This window comes from Camelina sativa, chromosome 7, assembly GCF_030686135.1.
Source record: "Camelina sativa cultivar CO46 ecotype springtype chromosome 7, ASM3068613v1".
Lineage (NCBI taxonomy): Eukaryota > Viridiplantae > Streptophyta > Magnoliopsida > Brassicales > Brassicaceae > Camelina > Camelina sativa.
The window spans coordinates 34100750-34120810 of NC_141886.1; the positions used below are offsets into that span (position 1 = coordinate 34100750).

The 20061-nt window shown below is 34.6% G+C and overlaps 2 protein-coding genes across 4 annotated transcripts; one reads left to right on the plus strand and one right to left on the minus strand.

Moving 5' to 3' along the window:
- Nucleotides 1-272: 272 nt before the first annotated feature.
- LOC104703985 (kinesin-like protein KIN-14J) lies at nt 273-7179 on the minus strand. 3 transcript variants are annotated; one of them, XM_087460135.1, is made up of 21 exons: nt 6771-7179; nt 6220-6394; nt 5787-5938; nt 5521-5619; nt 4963-5196; nt 4790-4873; nt 4564-4641; nt 4373-4465; nt 4250-4279; nt 3634-3975; nt 3470-3551; nt 3298-3393; nt 3038-3217; nt 2822-2928; nt 2553-2731; nt 2223-2387; nt 1877-2130; nt 1607-1770; nt 921-1507; nt 723-829; nt 273-502 (listed from the first exon to the last, which is right to left on the minus strand). In XM_087460135.1, exons 2-21 carry the CDS (start codon nt 6341-6343, stop codon nt 441-443), a joined length of 3219 nt encoding a protein of 1072 aa, XP_087316261.1. In that variant the 5' UTR covers nt 6344-6394; nt 6771-7179; the 3' UTR covers nt 273-440. The 3 variants fall into 3 exon arrangements, with proteins under 3 accessions (XP_087316261.1, XP_087316259.1, XP_087316262.1); XM_087460133.1 differs by having other exon boundaries at nt 723-832; XM_087460136.1 differs by having other exon boundaries at nt 6745-7073.
- A 7215-nt stretch (nt 7180-14394) lies between these two features.
- On the plus strand, nt 14395-18297 carry LOC104703987 (transcription factor EGL1-like). Its single transcript, XM_087460122.1, has 8 exons — nt 14395-14609; nt 14708-14839; nt 15008-15280; nt 16246-16342; nt 16442-16513; nt 16692-17429; nt 17539-17958; nt 18053-18297. Coding segments are annotated over exons 1-8 (1806 nt in total). The 5' UTR covers nt 14395-14607; the 3' UTR covers nt 18125-18297.
- Nucleotides 18298-20061: the final 1764 nt, after the last annotated feature.

Genomic DNA, 20061 nt, shown 5'->3' on the forward strand with positions numbered 1-20061 from the left:
ATGACTTTTGAGAAAGAGAGAGGAAGAAACGGTTCAGTCAAAGTCAATTCTAAAGTCTCCTCACTCAAAACAAAAACAAAATAATTTTCTAAGTAATATTACTACCAACAAAAGGTGATAGTCTGTGCAGATTAGGTGGTTAATCTTAATCATCGCTTTAATTAATAAATTTCTGAGCATTTTCCCTGTAATTCCATGTCGACACATCATAATTATATAGGAAATCTCGTACGTATGTTACGTGGACAGGATTAAGTTAACACCAAGACAAATGAAGAAAACTTAGTTAAGGTGTCTGTTTGAATTAGGTTAACAACGAAGAACAAAAGGACATCCATCATATGCTTAGTTACACAATTAGTTACCAGTTACCACACACCATCAGATCAAATCCATCACAAATCTTCTTCTTTCAAGCCCTCGGGATGAATCTTGTGTCTTCACCGCTTTCTGTTGAGTGGTTTTGCTGAAGATGAAGTACTAACTGTTGGTCTTTTAGCACCTGATGCAAATCAAGAAAGATTATATGACTCATCATGAGCAAACTGGCACTAAAGATCATATGCGTGTATTATAATAATCAAGCATCTACTTCATTTGATCTTTCATAGAAATCTAAGTAGGCTGTGATTAGAGCCTGTCACCAGATATGAGTGTAACTAGAAGCAGACAGATTTGGTTTCTAGGACACAGGTCAAAGAGTTGATGTATAGAGACATTACCTGTTAAAACCTTTGAGGATGAGCTAGTGGCAATTGACAGACGAGAAGGTCTGGTTTGGCCTGGTGGTTTCAAGGTCTGCTTCGGAATTTTTGATGGAATAGTACTTCTGCTTTTAAAATCCCAAAACAAAACAAACATAAGAATCTGTATATGCATTCAGATTTCTCTATTACTGTGTGATAGTAGAGGATACAAACCTGTCTTTTGGGTCGGTTTTACCCATTTTCACTGATTTCTCAGGTTTCTCAGAGGTCATGTGTGCTTCAGGTCGTTCGGTTATTTCAAGAGGCTTAGCAGTTTCAGGGAAAAGAGTCAACTCCACCGCACTGGATATGGATCCATCAGTTTCTGTTCCCATTGAAAGACAACTATCAGAGATATCACTCAATCTGTCCTCAGAATCTGCATCTGCAAGGCCTACGAGTTCAACATCTTCATCATCAAAATCAATTCCTTTTGCCCCGCCAGCAAATTTAGATGGTTGGTGAGAATCCCTTCGATGTTTACGTTCATCTGATGAATGTTGTGAACCAGAATCAGAATGCTTGCTACTATATTCGGAGCAGTTGTCAACATCTGAGGTCCCTCTTCCAAATAAACCAGAGGCCTTTCCTCGACGAGCATTTGGTGAAGCTCCAATAGAATGTCGTCTAGGTGATGAAGGTCCCACCAACCTTAAATTGCTTAAACCACGTTTCAGGACTGTTGCATTATTACCTTTTAGCTTCTGAAAATTCTGAAGCTCTTCATCTTTTTTAGCAATTACATCCTTCAAATTCGATACCTGTTATATCAAGCATATCAAGATATGAATAGTTTTGTTCTCTTAACCTTTCGTGGCCAAAATTTAATCGAAAGATAGAAAAAGAAAGAAAATACAAACCTGTTCCATGAGTTGTCTTACATCTCTACCCTCTTTATTACTTTTTGCAGCACCTAACTCCACACCAGAAACCCTTTCCGCGAATTTCAATGTGCTTACGGTCTCAGCATATGAGTCTCCATCAGGATTGACTTGGACAAACATAAGAGTTTTGGCTTGTCCTCCTAAAAAACAAGAGAGTATAGTTAAGGGAACCAACCAAGAGACAAATATATGCAATAGATATAACTAAAATCTCAATATCATCTTCAAAGAGTGATAATGGAATACCCAAGGAACTTTGAAGGACTTGAGTCAATTTGCTGTTTCTGTAGGGAACATGAGGGTTCTTGTGTGCTAAAGCAAAGATGACGTCTCCAAGGGCTGAGAGCGATTTGTTGATATGTTGAGCTTCCTTGAGCCTATCTCCGGTAGCCTCAGAGCGATCAACTCTTTCACTTCCCGCGAGATCAACTAAATGTAAACTACCACGCAAAACTGAGTCCGTTTCCACATCGACACCACGCACATGAACAGAAAGAACACTGGAGATAATAGCCAACAACCAACATTGTTTAGTTAGTTTAGACAATAACAGACGGTAAATAATAAAATATCAGGGAGAAAGTATACAAACCAGTGTGATCTACTGCTTCTTTCATTGAGAGCTGTAGCCCCTACGGTTCTGTTCATTAATCCAATATTCATCAGCTCAAGCACATCTTCAGTTGATCTCACACAATGCATGCTTGCATCAGGGACTGCTAGCCCATTTGGTAAAGCAGTGTTCCAAATCCCTAATGTATTGCAAGTTAAGGAAATCTTATATTGAACGCAGCCACAAAACATTAGTAAAACCTAAGAGCACTAGACCAATACCAATTTCCCTATGGAGCAGCAAATATATGTGCATGAATGTACCTATTCCAAAAAATATATTTAGTCACTGTATAAGATTAAAGGATATCTTCGACTGGAGCCACCATCTGAAAGTATGTCACGAACTTGCTCGTTATATATCTCCACCATTTGAACACCAACTTCATACACGACAGTGTTTTGTCTACTCTGAGTTAAGAGAAACAAATCATTCAGAGCTCTATAATTGACACCCCAATCTTCTTTTGAAGTGATGCTTGGCCCACTCTGTGTTAGCAAAAGATAAATATGTCAGTTATAAAAACTTATAATCCTTGGCTAAAGCATAGTATTAACAAAATCAAACTTTTCATTTACCATTGTATAAGTTTTACCAGAACCCGTCTGACCATAGGCAAATATACAAACATTGTAGCCATCTAGAATTGATCGAATTAATGGTCGAGTATCTAGGAAAACCTCCTCTGCATATAAAAACAGACTCAGGAGATAAATAAGTATATTCTATATAGAGTCATTGACTAATTAACCTAGCTAAATGCAGAAGGGATTAAGAGGGAAAGAAGTTTAAACCTTGAGTTGCCGCCTGACCGAAAACTTTGTTAAATTTAAACAACCTATGGCTATCTTTCCCTTGCTTAAAGGGATTCGCAACAACCATTTCACCATTCTCACCAATGTACTCTATACTTGTCTGTCTATTGTTTTGCCCTGGAAGGAATGGTCTTATCCGACAATAGACTCTAATATTTCCTAGATAGCAAGAGAAAGAACAAAAATCATTTCTTGAATGGTCTAATACAAACAACGTACATTGACTAAAAGAGTTTTACCTTTCAATTCTTGCACTTCATTGTAGAGTCTTCGATTTTCTTCAAGGACCACATGGTAATTTTTTGCTGCATCAGCCACTCCTTTGAGCTTCAAACCTAGGAGAAATATTATAAATAAGAAATCGTGTACTCTGAAATGAATTCACTAAGGCCAAGCAGAAATGAATCTTACCATAGTAATTTAGATCCTCAAAGTATTTCCTCTGTGTCATTAATACTTCATGTTTTATAGACATGGAAGTAGCATTCAGCTCCTACAAAATTTCACAGATTCTATATCATCTAAATAACTAACATAGGTGACCAATGTTAACAAATACTATTTATAAAGTCAACCTGCAATGCTCCAGAATGGTTGTCTATAAAGTTTTGATAAATACATTCTTTTTTCTCCCATCTTTGAGATTTAGATTGGCACAGCTTCTCAAGTTCTTTCACCTTCCTACTGGAATCTACAACATGTAACTCCGCATCTCTTAACTTCTTCTCCAATTCGTCTCTAGTTTTTTGTGCTTTTGATTCTAAATCCAAGCATTGGTTTTCATGTGTCTCTTTCACCACTTTGAGTTCCTGCTTCAGCTTGCGAATCTCAGCATCACTGCGCTCTTTTTCCTTTCTCAGTCTCACCACATCCTTTTCTTCTGACCTTTCTCTCTCTTCTATTCTGTTTTTCTCAAGCTATAGAGCACAACCGCAAATACAACCATTATAAAATCTGTAATAAACAAATCTAATACACAAGCCAAATGAAAAATGCTGTATGAAGTCGCGTTATTAAGTATGAGGCTCATACACAATAGTTTTATGGTAGGATCTCTCAGACTGAACCTTTATCGAAATCTAGGACTGGTTTAGAGGCTATATTCCACAGGTAATATGTACAAAATTATGGGCCTAATGTAAACCAATTTTTCCAGATGCAAGAACGAAGTAAGAGAAAAATATCTGTTACCTTTATATGCTCCATACAGTTCGTAACAATCTACAACAACGAAAAATAGCAATTCCAATCAGTATTCAGTACGTGAAATAGAAATAAAGTGAATAGAAATACTGGAACCAGAGACAATTGTACCTCGTTTTCCTTTGTTGTCCCAGCTGCCAAGGTTTCTAAGACCTTTATTCTTGACCTGTATTTTTCTTCACGTATCCTAAAGAGTATATTTTGCTGCACCAGTTTCATAAGTATATTTCATGACTTGGTCAGAAGGATGATATGTACATCACGAGAATAAATCAAGGAAGAAAGGACTTAGGTGATCTTACGTTCTTTAGGTTATCAGCTTGATTTGAGATTCTCTGTTCAATCACTTGCACAAGCGCGCTCAAGAGAGATGCCATAGCCTGAACAACACACGAAAAAAGAAAGGAGAAACATGATGGAGTAGAAGAGATATTCCATGAACTACGGAATGAAAATCTTGGCAAACACAGATAACATGAATCAATAGAAGGCTGTTATGAGAATTGAGAAGCTCAGTCTTTCGCTTACATGAGACACATGTCCATTCATTTTCGTCATACTCTCATCTAGAAGCTTATCCAGCATGTCAAACAGTGACCTAGTAGGAACGTTCTGCCAAGGAAATGCAATTTGAATCAGAAACAGAGGCAATAGCTAAAAGGTTGGACACAGTTGACTAAAATTATGTTGGAAAACTTTACTCGTAAACTGTTTGATTTAAGTAATTCCGAAATTTTAGCATCAGATATATCAATCTCAGATCCTTCCTTCGACTGGAATTCATCAGTAAAGTTGCGCTCATCCCCTCTCGAATCTGAGTGGTCCTCTGGCAGGCTCCATCGCCTCCTTGCAGATAGTGAATTCTTATCATAACTACCATCGGAAAAACTTGCTTTAAGCGCCTTAAGGGACTGTAAAACTGGCACCATTTCGCCCTGTTTTTCATTTTTTATTAGCATTCATAACCAATAGAAACACACAAGACAAGGCAGAGATAAGAAAAGATATGGGAGCAGAAATCTTGCAATCTTATCATCAAAATAGCAAATCAGACAATAGCCATGACTAGAAAAAATGTTGCACCTAGAAGTGTCTATACCGAATTGGTTCGATTTATTATAGCAAAAGTGGCAACCCAAGAACCACTTTATCTTATATGACTTGGGGATAATTCTATACAAACCAACATGTCTTTTCGAATTAAGAAATGATTTTTTTCCACGGAAACAAAGAATCATATCCAAGAAAACATAACAAACCTGTTCTATGTCTGAAACTTCGAACCTAGGCAGGGCCATTTCATCCATAGCAGTCAGAAACCGTTCAATTTTTATACTAGCAGGCTCAAAGCTGCCTCCCTACAGAATAACCAAAGAGAGTGAGTCTAGTGCGAAGTAAGGGAATAAGGACACATAATCAGAGGCTCAAAGAAAAATATATATATATATATATATATATATATATATATATATATATATATATATATATATATATAAGCCAAATAGTCATCAAAATTGAAAAGTACCATTCTCATTGAGCCAGGACTAAGCTGATTTAAAAGGCTACACAATACAGTTCCATCCCTCAAGCATACTCTCAGTTCATCCTCTGAAGCTTCCCATGGTAACTTCAAATAAGGAAGAGTCTCATTTAACCACTCCACCAAACTCTGATGACCTGCGGGTGAGATTAAGAAGAAATAGACAAAGAGTGAGATCAAAAAACACCATCCCGTTTCCCTTACACCTAATAATAAGAAAGACGATCGTAAAGATTCATTTATGCCATGACTAGTCTGTTGAATATGAAAAAAAAAAATCGACTCAATTCAAGATAATCAATCGTACTTTTCCGTAGTCCGTAATCACTCACTCAAGTTCTTTCAAAACAACGAAAGGATCTAAATGAATTAGCGTTAGGAAAAGTAAACAGCAAACAAGTGACTAGATAACATTTACCTTTCTTATTATCATCATTCATACTTTCACGGCTTTCTGATCCGTCGAAACTCAGAATGCTAGATCCATCTGAACGAACATAGACACCATTCATATTGGCGTCCTGTCCCAGACGACTGCTCATTTCAACTCAGAGATGACGCTGCTCCCAGAACTATAGTAGAGATAAAAGACCCTAAAGCCAAAGCCAACAACGAGTAAGCTGTCAATGTTAATTGTCTATACTTTCTCCTAAGCCATGGTAAAAATCACGAAAGACCTTACTTCATCATTCTACACCAAAACCCTGCCCTATGATAAAAATGCCTATCAAATGCTTTCAATTTCAGGTAATTAAAGAGATAAAAGTTAGTTCCCATCAACATTTCAACATCTTGCATAGCGAATATAGCCACAATGTCGACCAAATCAACCAACAAAATCAGCTCAAAATCACGCAGATCCAATCAAAAAACCCCAAGAAAACCATCTACGCTTTCGTAACACAGAGACGAAGGTCCGAAGAAAAAAAACAAGGATACGAACCTAGAGAAGGAAGGTTGTAGATAAACCTCTAGAGAAGTGTAGACACACGACGGAGAACGAGCGGAGTGAAATATCTACCAAGGAAAAAAAATCAGAAATTCCACGGCGAGAAATTGGAGGCGGAAGTTTGAATCCCTTCGTCGCCGGAAGAGAAGAAATTTCGAAATTTTTTCCCAGTCGCACGATTTTGCTCTCACTGTTCCCCCTTTTTCTCTCTATTTTTCTCTTTTTTTTTTTTTAATTTTATTTATTTTAGATTCCGAGAAAAACAGACAATTGCTAATTGCGGTTCGATTTCGAACTTCGAAAAAAAAAATGTTTTTAAATTTGTTTTTTGATTTTGCTTTACGCGATGTATGTATAATGGGTCTTGGTGGGCCCTACCCTCGTACTATGGAGAAATAAGCATTTCCCCTTTTCCTCAACTTCCCGCTTTTTCCCATCCAAATTTTTATTTATTTATAATATTGTTTTTTTTTTTTCCTGAAACTGGATTTCATCTTTCAGCCCACTTTAGCCCAATTAAAGGCCTGGACTAACGGAACCCATCCTACCAATATTTCTTATCTTGTTTATTAATACTATCAATTTTTTCGTGTAGACTGTACATAGTATAATCTTAATTATCCATGCTGTATAAAGTTTTTTTGCGGTAAAAAATAATTTATGAAAACAAAGTTACTACAAACGAGTTAGTATTTTTTTTTTCAACATATAAACGAGTTAGTAGTTACCAAATATGTTAAAGAATATATTGAAGAAAACTAATTATCGAGTTGGAGGTTAGTTATTAAATAAAAATGAACTATTTTGTCTAAAAACTCATCATTTAATAAGAGATGTTAGATTTTCAGTATTTATACTATTAATTGTGAAGCACATTTAGGGATAAAAAAAAACAATTAAGTATGTATGATATACAATGCCCTTACGATTTACAAAAAACTAGAAGAAGAAAAAAAAACACATGAGGACAAGTGGTAATCTAATAGAAACAAAAGAGGTGGATCCTTCATTGTACGGTGTTATCTTATTCGGATCCTGTTTAAGCTGCAATCGTTGCCAAACAGACTCTTCTAGAGATACTTGTGAGCAATTTCAATCATTAAATAATTAGGGAGATAAACAAGGTAATTTATCATAAGAAATACACTATCACGGAGAATTAGGACCTAACCATAACAACAAATTCCTAATCGAATCAAAGAAAAATTTTAAACGGTTCTTGCGTTCAATCCATTGGGATATTAGAAGCATATTCCTTATAATCATCCTAAATGCTCCTCACACATTCCGCAAATCTTAGATCTTCAAGATATTATTAGCTTGGTAAACAAGATTATCTCTATTCTCACATTAAACCCTATCATCTCCTCTAAACTCTATAAATACGGCTCATCACCGCAGCTGATAACACTAACACCAAGAAACACAATATTAAAAGCTTAATTACTAAAAAATAGGACACGAATACCCCAAGTTCCACTCTATTTCTTCCTCTTACTTCAACATTTAATAGAGCTTTTAGAGACATTACCAACTTTCCTGTTAGGAATGATAGAATTTACCTAACACCAGCAAACATACACTTATCTTCTGCAAAACATACACCATATGAAAAGGGTAATTATCACTAACATTACATAGTAATCTCTATTGTATAACTAAATATAACATGTTAAAAATATTACAGGGTGCAAGGATGTTAATAAAAGCAGCCTTTCAAGAAGGGATTTTGGTTTCATTACATCTCTAGGTATTGAACGATTCTTTGATGTTTTGTTCATGAGATTATTCAAATACTTTTTCATAAATTATGTCTACATGAGATTATTAAAATAAAATCTCACTTAACTTACTTTTTTTTTGTCTAATTAGGTTCAAAAACCAAATCTGAGATTACTTCAATGTTCCATAACAACACAATAGACATGCTCTACTTCCGCTGAAGCCACCTCCTTCTGTAAATCAAGCCTCTAAACGTTAGTTTTAACTTTGAGATGATAAAATACGTTTTCATTTATATGTTACAAACATATGTATCACCAATTAATCTATCTACTCTTTTTTCATAGGAAAAAAATGTTAGAATTCAGCTTCATGTATAAGCAAACATAAACATAGAGCTATGTTTTACAAGACAAAAAAAAAACTTGCATTTTGCTTGCGAATTTTACAAGGTGGGCTTTTAACATTTGGGAGACTCCAGTTTAATGTTTGAATCTTTAAATTTTCAACGGTCAAGCTTAGTTACAATTGAAGCTAACAACATTGATAGCAACAGTGACAAACTTTGGAACACAACTACAATGATAGTTTAATTGACGATGAAGCAATGAAACAAACATACTACTTTAGTAGCACTGGCGATGCAAAATACACCTCCTAATTCAATTTATGAACCATAAAGTTTAGATGAACAAAGAGTTAACGGTGAAAAACAATTTCATTTCCTCTCTATACTTGAGGCAAGTTTGAAACAGAGTTTTGGAAATTCAGCTGCAAAATCAAAATTACCTCACCCCAAGAAATCAGCAGGACAGACTTCATCAACCAAAGCGATCAAATCATTTAAACTTCGTTGCACCTTCTTCAAATTGGATCTGGCTTAAAAATATACAAAGGGATAAAATTACAATCATATATTCACACAAAAGAAACAAAGCATAGATTGAAAAATTCGATCTCACCAAAGTTATAGAAGGTAGCGACGACGACAAAGCAATTCCAAGTGTCTCCGGAAGTCGAACTATCCCTCATGTTCTCAGATGCAAACACGCTCCCATGGCGGTAATCGTACTCGAAAAGATTCCATGGTAAGCATGAAACCCGGTTTCTTCGCGGGTCACAGGAGAATAAGAAGAAGACGAAGGGAGAGAGAATCAGGAAGAGATATGCATGTCGTGAATCAAATCGATGAGATTGAGAAGAAATACAAAAGAAAGAAGGGGAAAAGAGACGAATGAAGAGATAAATGTCTATGTATTTTTAATAAAAAAATTGTCTCTTTTTAGTTTTAGTTTTTTTTTTTAATAACATTATCTCCTGTTTTTTTTTTCCATTTGTTGTCCCTTTTACTACTCAGCATTGTCATTTTTCCTTATTTTTAAAAAAATAATTTGGTTTCTTCATAATAATCTTTCACCCCATAATTGTAGATGGGTGGTGGAAGGTGACTGATCAGTTTATGGGTAGAGGATGGTATTGCATTTCTCCTGAGGGAGAATCTTCCACTATGGGTGCATCTAATTCCCGCCGTAGCTTATCACCTCTCCATGCAGAAGTGGAAGCCTTTATCTGGGCAATGAGATGTATGATTGGTGCGGATAAGGAGAAAGTAGTTTTTCTCACAGACTGTTCTGATTTGGTGAAGATGGTATCTTCGCCTTCCGAGTGGCCTGCTTTCAAGACATATCTTGACAGAAGATAAGGATGAATTCCTCTCATTCTCTGTTGTTCAGATTCCGAGATCACAAAATGGTAGAGCGGACAAGCTGGCGCGTAGAGCTAGAGTGGAGTCGCTTCCAATTACCTATGTGAACAATTTTCCAACTAATTGGCTCGTTTGAGCTAATTTTGTATTCTGTTGGAAAAAAAAAATCTTTCACCCCATAATTTATAATTTGGAAATTTATAATAAATTGTGTGATAATAATTGACAAATTTGCCAAATATTTTTCTGAAAAGGATCAATTTTTTATTTTTAAACGTATCGATGAATTTATTCAACATTTCAAAACCATAAAAATTAATATTTTAACAAAATCAATAAATTAATAATAGATAAACAATATATTTTTCTTGGTCTCAAATTGTTTTTATGGATCAGCTTATAAATTAATAAATTAATAACTATAAGTTAACATATTAGAATTAAAACAAAATAATGCTTACAATCTTATATGTAACATGTTTTTTTGTTCAAATTATATAGCCTAACAATGTTCAAAAAAAAATTAAAGGCATTAAAATTAAAGTGTGTTCCAATATAGATGAACCATACATAAAATAACAAGAATAAAGAATTCAATTAATTTTCTAATATTTTTATATCATATGTTATATAAATATACTATAATTTATCTTTGTGTTTTTGCAAAACAAGAGACTTCGGTAATTTTTACTTACGTCCCATACCGTTTCTAATCGGGAGTAAGATTTTGTCTTATATTAAAAATTTCTATATCAAGAATCTCTCATATTGGGAATGTGTTTTTTTTAACTATATTTAATTCTCAAAACCTAACTAATTTGATTAAGCGTCAACTTGGTAAAGGGTAAATATCTACTTTATGATAATATCCAAACGAAAATACGAGCTTTTCGTCTAAATCTTGTATCCAATCTCTTCATGTATTTTAACATGAATAGGAAAAAATAAATGGGATGACCTAAATTATCAAGCTGCGCAAACACACCTCGATGTCGGTTTTACAAAATGGGTTTTTATATGGGTCAAAAAAATATTAAATCTGTTGTGGGATACACCTATCAAGGTGTGTTTGTGCAGCTTAATAACTTAGGTCATCCCATTCGAAAAGTTTAATTTTTTTATGATTTTTATCTGATTTAATAGTATACCGGTTTAATAAAAATCTAACAGTTACTAATTTGGTTCAAGTTTGTCCGGATATAGCGTCATGTGGATTAAAATTTCAAAGTGAAATCATAAGTATTTCAAATATTCACAAACTTACTAAAATCAAACCAATTTACGTGCGGATCTGAACCTAGCGTATAATAATTTAGAGATGTTAGATTTTCAGTATTTATAATAAGAAAAAAAAATTAAATATTTTCAGTATTTATAAAAATTTCAGTATTTATAATATGATCGCATATTATGAAACATCGAACTCCACCATAAATACTATAGATGCGGAGTGTCCATTATATTGGGAAAATATGAGGCTGAGTCCGACTCTGTCCATCCTAATTATATATAGGATCAAACACCAGTCATTTAGATTTTTGTTTAGTTTATGTTTTTCCAGACCGTTTATATGTAAATTAAGTTTAAAAAGAAGTGTGTACGAACGTTCAGTCTCATCACAAAAATTAGGTCAAAAGGAAAACGAAAGAACTATCTTTGGATCTGTTCGAGCTTAGAATTATAACACAACAAAAGTTGGATTGCCGTGATTTAAACATACACGTATTACGTACAAAATGTATTTATATACATATATATATTTTACCGGTTTCATTTCTCTGAAACTTAGAATGTATTTATATTGCCATGTGCATGTTTCTATTTTTGCCATGTTCATGCGTGGCTCCACTATGATCATCCATAGAACGTGGAAAATAGTGGTCGAGTAAATAATGAATACAAGATATAATTTTTAATGTGATAAAAAGCAAGAAAATGTGGTTAAGTACTACACCATATCAGAGTAGTAGGTCGTAATATTGATCGAATCATGAATGATGAATTCAGAATTTTATTGACCACACACGTGGACAGTAACTTTGACGGAACTGAACTTGGCCTAGCTGTTTTCAATTTCCTTACTATTTTTAAAATATAACTTTAGCACTTATATATCATATATATATATGTACATTCAAAAGGAGATCTGTTACGCAAATAGACATTATATAAGACAATAATAGAAGAAAGATCCTACGTAATGATTACGTGAGAGGTATTATTAAGCGTGGATCTGATTTTTGCGACTCCTCTAAAAAAATATCGAAGACAGGTCTCATACTCGTTTACAAGCAAAGCTTAAAGGTTAAGGGAAATATTTTTTTGATATGAATATTTGGTTGGTTTTATAATTTATGATGATGGAATCATAGAGGAGTGGCTCGCGCTGACAAAGTTATTAATGCTAAATTAAATAAACTGGACCCCAAAAAAATGGACTGTTCGATCGCTCTATTTTTTATCAACAGTATACTCTGTTCCATGCTATTAATGCGATGCGAGCATCTCTTTCATTTTTATTTTTAAAATATTTTTCTTCACATTTTTTTTTATATTCTATTGTGTATATAATTTTTTTTCCTTTCACTAGTTGATGATTATTAATATGTGTAACAAAATAAGTGTATATTTTCAGTTGCCATTCTTTCTTTTTTGTCTACGGCATAAGTAATGTGCGAAGAAGTCAAAATTTTATATAGTACGCAGAAGTCAAAATGATCCTTTTTCGAGCGAAGACTAATAGGTTCCAGAAATGTGTGCGTGTGTTCACGGCGACCACAGCGTACAAAATTAAACTAGATGACAATTTTTAGGAAAAATATAAAAAAGCTTAAAAATATACGGACACATAAACAATGTTTTTACTGCATCATAATCATACAATAAATACATGAAATAAACAATGTTTTACTCCATTTTTCAACGTACAGACACGACAAGTAGTCCTAGTTAGGAGTGATCATTTTGGGAGATGCGAAGATTTTTTTATTACAAGCATGCACATAGCTTATGATAATAATGACTCTTGGTTTCTTCTTTATTAATCATCTCACTTAAATACTAGTATCATCCTTTATTTTCGTGATTTTGATCAACATAACGTTATTATAATTAATCTCTCTCTACCATTAGAAGTCAAAAGAAGAATAAAACAATACTGAACCCTTCCATTATCTTTAGATCCAAATTTCATTCGTTCCTTTCATAACCTTATTGTTTGACTCCATATATATAGTTTACGAGTTTGCGATCAAACTGAAGGTGGAAGTACTTCCAAAGATTCGAAAACAATGTAGAATATATTCAAAGAACGTATAATTGTTTTTTAGTTAAACCATGCAAAGTATTTTGTAGTCAATATATACCACAAGCTTGTTTGTCTGTATAGGAGAGCTCCTCAAGGCATAACATTAATTGCATGTCCTTCATGTCTCTCACCATTAGGATTTGCTCTATCCAAAAAAACAAGAAAAACTTCCTGAATTTAGGGGAACACACAAGTCAAGTAACTCAAAGGAAATTACTACAGAGGAAGTTACTTAATTTTAATTCATGAGATAAATGTAAAAATAACATATGATAGATGTTACTTGTGATGAACTTTCACTGAATTCGTAAAACTTCCATAATTTACTAAAACATTGATTTTTTATCTTCAGAAAAACGTAAGCAAATGAAGAGAAGATTGAATGCATGAGCATGAACCTCGTAAAAAGGTTTGTATAAGTTGGCTACTTTTACTTTTGATTTTCCATAACAAGAAATTGAAAAGAAGATACATATCTTTGTGACCACGATGAATACTTGAATAGACTCTCTTGTTTAATGTTTTTGTTAAGAACCAACACATCCAAATATAATATATCTAATTATCATAAAATATGGAAAAAAATCACAATTAATAATGCTAATCGTCTATATTTAAATAGAAAAGAAAACTAAAACTGATAGAATTAAAAGTGAACTACGTACATTTGATAGAGCCATACTTGACTTAATTTCATTTGTGGACCATAGAAGGAGAAAGAAGTAGTGTAGTTGAATTTGTCGAAGAAAGAAAAAGAAAAAATCCAAAAAGAGTGGTGCTTGGAACACCACCGTATTCAAAAGGGTTAGTAGATACACTCTACTTTTTTTTTACCACTCAATTATTTTAAAATCGCTATTTGTAAAATTCCTCGTAAAATTCAGTGTTCTGTGATACTAATATGCAGTGTACACACGACACACCTAATAAGTAATTAAGTATCCATAAAGAGATTCCGACACCGTCCTTTTCTCTCGACTCAAAGCTCAATTCAACCACACCAAATAGTAACTTCAAAATCACAAAATATTTAATCATTTTCCCATTATAGAAGGTTAAAAACAAAAAAAAATCTGAGTTTTGTTGTCTTCTTCTTTCTTCCTGAGGAAACCAAACCCATGTCATGTAATAATCGTTAACTCATGACTCATACATATCCTTAAAATCCCTTCCGTTTGTCTTAAGTTTTGGAACTGATCTTTGTGTTTTATTTTGTAACATAGGGATGAAGAAACAATGACTACCGTAGAAAACAGAACAGTGCTGGGAAATCTAAAGAAACAGCTTGCAGTTTCAGTTCGAAACATTCAATGGAGTTATGGAATCTTCTGGTCTGTCTCTACTTCTCAACCAGGGTACAATATAATATCTCCTCATCTTTTATCCTTGAAATTTAACTTTTTCTGATAGTACTTTTTTTTTCTTTTCCTGATGAGACATTTATTTTTATTTTCTCGATTAATCTGATTTTGGTGTTCTTGATTCTGAAACTTTTTTTTCTTGGATTATATAAATAACGAAAGAGTGTTAGAGTGGGGAGATGGATATTACAATGGAGACATTAAGACAAGGAAGACGATTCAAGCAGCTGAAGTCAAAGTTGACCAGTTGGGTCTTGAGAGAAGTGAGCAGCTTAGAGAGCTTTACGAATCTCTCTCCCTCGCTGAATCCTCAGCTTCCGGTGGTTCTCAGGTCACTCGACGAGCTTCTGCCGCCGCGCTCTCGCCGGAAGACCTCACCGACACCGAGTGGTACTACTTAGTCTGCATGTCTTTCGTCTTCAACATCGGTGAAGGGTAACTCCGTCTTTTCAACATAATCCAACATATACTCCTTTCAATTTTATTTTATTTTACTTATCTTTTAGAACCTTAAGAAATAATTTAATATAACTATGTCAATAAAAATATTATAATATTGGTGAGAAATATATATTCCTATATTAGTTAAAATGAAAAGGAAAGTATAAACTACTATGGGGTGAATGGTTACAGCGGTTGGAGCGGACAAATCTGTTTGCAAACTGAACTGCTTTTTATTTACCATTTAGCAATATAGTCCGCAGTGGTGCAGTCCAAATTAAGTAGAGACAAGATCGTAGTGGACCAACTACAAACCGCTTTTGCATACAAATAGAGTTGGTCCGCAGCGGTCTGTAGTCCACCTTAAAAATGGAGCGGTCCAGACCGCAGATGAATTTGGCCGCCCTAACCGCAATTACCATTCAAACCCTATGGGTGTGAATGGTTGCAGCGGTTGGGGCGGACAAATCCATCTGCGGATTAGACCGCTTTTTATTTACCATTCATTATGCATAGTCCGCAGTGGTACGGTCTACAGAAAACAGAAACAAAACCGCAACGGTCCAACTATAGACCATTTTTCCTTACAAATAGAGTTAAACCGCAACGATCCATTATCCACATTTAAAACAAAGTGGTCTGGTCCGCAGACAGATTTGTCCGCCCTGACCGCAGTTACTATTGAGACCATATATATCAAAACAGTGTTTATATTACAAGGGTGAGTATTTTATTTTGTCTCCATAAAAAGACAAGAACACCCTTTATTAGCTTGTCGCCTCCAATTCTCGTCTTTCATGGGAACGTACTCCTACATCTCCGAGTTTAATTGTCATCAGAAAAACAAAAAACAAACATTTTTAGCGAAATTTATCTTATGTTTTGTGTGTTTTCGAAGCATAACTTTTTTTAATCTTTTAATCCTACGTTTTAAAGGGTATTTCTATCATTTACTGTAGAATCCCCGGAGGAGCATTATCCAACGGAGAACCAATATGGCTTTGTAACGCTCAAACCGCCGATAGCAAAGTCTTCACACGCTCCCTTCTCGCTAAAGTAAGATTTTAAATTATTTTCTGCCATTAGAAAAACGCTAACGCTGTAACTGAAAACGCTTTTTTTTCTTGTGTGTGTGGCGTTTCTGTCTCCTTAAAGAGTGCTTCGCTTCAGACAGTTGTTTGCTTCCCGTTTCTTGGAGGAGTCCTTGAGATCGGCACCACCGAACATGTAAGTACAGAAACACATCCCATCACACACCAAAAGATTTTAAATCTACGAACATTTTAATCAATTTTGTCATAAAGCTGTAACATTTAATGATGATGGGGTTTAATTGTTAATTATAAAAGTTAAAAGGTTTTTTCATTGTTTTTTTTTTTTTTTTAACTTTTTTTGGTTATTTTAGATTACAGAGGACTTGAACGTGATACAACGCGTGAAGAAAATGTTCTTTGAAGCTCCTCCTTATGCTACAATATCGACGAGATCGGATTATCAAGAAGTTTTTGATCCTTTAAGCGATGATAAATACATTCCAGTATTTGCAACTGAAGCTTTTTCGACACCGTCTACGAGCGAGTTTGAGCAAGAACCAGAGGATCATGATTCGTTCATCAACGATGGTGGTGCGTCTCAGGTTCAAAGCTGGCAGTTTGTGGCTGAAGAACTCAGTAACTGCGTTCACCAATCGCTTAACTCTAGCGATTGCGTTTCTCAGACGTTTGTTGGAACAACTGGGAGAGTTGCTTGCGATCCAAGGAAGAGTAGGATTCAACGGTTAGGTCAGATTCAAGAACAGAGTAATCATGTAAATATGGACGACGATGTCCATTACCAAGGTGTGATCTCGACGATTTTCAAAACGACGCATCAGCTAATCCTTGGACCGCAGTTTCAAAACTTTGATAAGAGATCTAGCTTCACAAGGTGGAAGCGATCATCATCTGTGAAAACATCGGTAGAGAAATCGCAGAAGATGATAAAGAAGATACTCTTCGAGGTTCCTCTGATGAACAAGAAAGAGGGGTTGTTACCGGACACACCAGAGGAAACCGGGTACCATGCGTTGTGCGAGAAGAAACGACGCGAGAAGTTGAATGAACGGTTCATGACATTGAGATCTATCATTCCTTCAATTAGTAAGGTATACCGATTCGAAACAAATCAGTTTCAGTAACGTTTCATGCTTACTAGGAGATTGTTAAAACACTGTTTTGAATGAACTAATCTTGAGTCTCTTACGGATTCTACAGATTGATAAAGTGTCAATTCTTGATGATACGATTGAGTATCTTCAAGAACTACAAAAACGGGTTCAAGAATTGGAGTCTTGCAGAGAATATGCGGATACGGAGACGCGAATGACGATGATGAAGAGGAAGAAACCAGAGGATGAGGACGAAAGAGCATCAGCAAATTGTATGAACAGCAAGAGGAAGGGGAGTGATGTGAATGTAGGAGAAGATGAACCGGTTGATACGGGTTATGCTGGTTTAACCGATAACTTAAGGATCAGTTCACTCGGTAACGAGGTGGTTATTGAGCTTAGATGTGCTTGGAGAGAAGGGATATTGCTTGAGATAATGGATGTGATTAGTGATCTCAATTTGGATTCTCACTCGGTTCAGTCGTCAACCGGAGACGGTTTACTCTGCTTAAACGTCAATTGCAAGGTACAATTACTAACCCTAGTAATTTAGGTTACTTAACCGGAATATTAGTAAACATAACTTTGATATACTGTATATGGTTTAATGTTGATTGCAGCATAAAGGGACAAAAATGGCCACGACAGGAATGATCCAAGAGGCACTTCAAAGGGTTGCATGGATATGTTAAGGTCTCACGGTTTAGATTGACAAAATTAGTTTTTTTTCTCCGTTTTGGTTTCCAACCTTCGGTATTCAGGGATTCTAACCGAGTTTTTGTGATTTTAAAAGATCCTTTAGCATTCTTGTAACATTTTGGCTCTTAACGTAGGAGAAGACAAATAAGAAACTAAGTAATGCAAAGTGAACCACTCGGTAGTTCGAGCAATTCCATTTTTAAATGGGAAAATAAACTAAGAATTTTTTTGGTGAACAGAAGTAAAAGTGTAGACTGAATAGTTTGTGATCAGTTTAAAGTTCGGCTAATACATTATAGTTACATCTAAATAGATAGAAAGTCAGATTTCAACACACTATATTACATCTCACAATTCAGATATTCTCTAGACTCTACCTATTTTTAGAAAAGTTAATGTAAAAAAAATTTAAAAATATATTTAGAAAAGTTAAAGATGGCATTGGTGGTCAAAAGCTGGTATAAAGTGTGTTTCACAAAATACACTGCCTTATTGAAAAGAAGTAATGTCATTTCAAATAACTGTGTGTATCTAACGCCACTGAGAACTTCAACTTGTGTTACCAATTTTACATTAACTTTGATTTCAAACAAATAATGGACGAGAATTGTAAGCACAAGGAGGATTTGGAGTACCTCTTTTGGATTTGTTATGGTAGCATCAAAATGACTCTCTAGTTTTAGTAAAGAGATTAGCTTTGTTGAAATTACATAACGTGGCGTTAGAAAATTGGGTTGAACAATTCTTGATTTAGAACGAAAATTAAAAGAGAGTGGAAGTTTTTTTTATGAGATTGGTTGGGCATGCATGGTAGGTGGCCATTAAGTAGATCCATGGATTTGTGAAGTTAAGATTTAGAAGATACAAACTAGATTTGAATACCGACGATTGAAATGAAAAGAGACTACTTTAACTTACTTTTTCTGAGTTTTTGTAATGCACTATGGAGTCACTAGTTCATATCCTTCAAAGATGCACCTGAAAAAGGCGAGAAAAAGATGTAGTGCTATTGAAAAGCAAGGAGAGGAAGAAGAGAAAAACATGTTGTAGAAATGTACAAAACACAACTATAGTGTATTAGTGTCTATCAAGTCCGGCTATGTTATATTATGTATAAGTCTCATATATCATGTGTTATGTGTAATGTATAACTGTATATCCATTTGTATATGGTGTATAAAACTAAAATAATATATATAATTCCATATCATTTATAAGCTTAAAACAATTGATTTGACCATCTGTCACCAAAGTGCACTTATTTGTTCGATTAATGATCCTATGATCCTATGAGAACTCAAAAGTTAAGAGTGCTTGAGCTTGAGTAGTTTCAGGATGGGTGATCTTCCGAGAAGTGATTGTCATATGGTTATTTGTAGGGACGGTAAACAAATCTTTAAAATCTCCCAGACGTAGCAGACCGACTGTCGGATATGGGTGAACTCACAGACCCAGTAAAAGGACATGAGATCCATTTAAAGAAGGTGAACACATAGACTGGGAGTGAACATGAGGCCCACTAAGCAAGATGACGGTCAAAACGTTACAAGATTGAAACATTTTCTTATAGTGATATAAATCTACATCAAGATATGTTTATGATTATTACGTTCAATGTAACTGTCCCTTAGCACAAACAACATGTGTGAGAAAAAATCATTCTTAATTGACTTCATTTACAACAAAAAAGTTCCGACCAAATAAAGATAATTTATTTACATTGTAAATTTTAAGAAGAATTTACGTCGAAAGTTTATATCGATTATTTAACATAGAATTATATTTCATCTTAATTCCCATAAAAGCCTTATGTACTACGCAATTTCATTGAATTTTGTAATCGTTACACCCTTGTTTTCTCACAATATTTTAGTTTTCACCCTTCAACATACATTTTGGATTGTGTGACATGTTTGATCCACAATTGTTC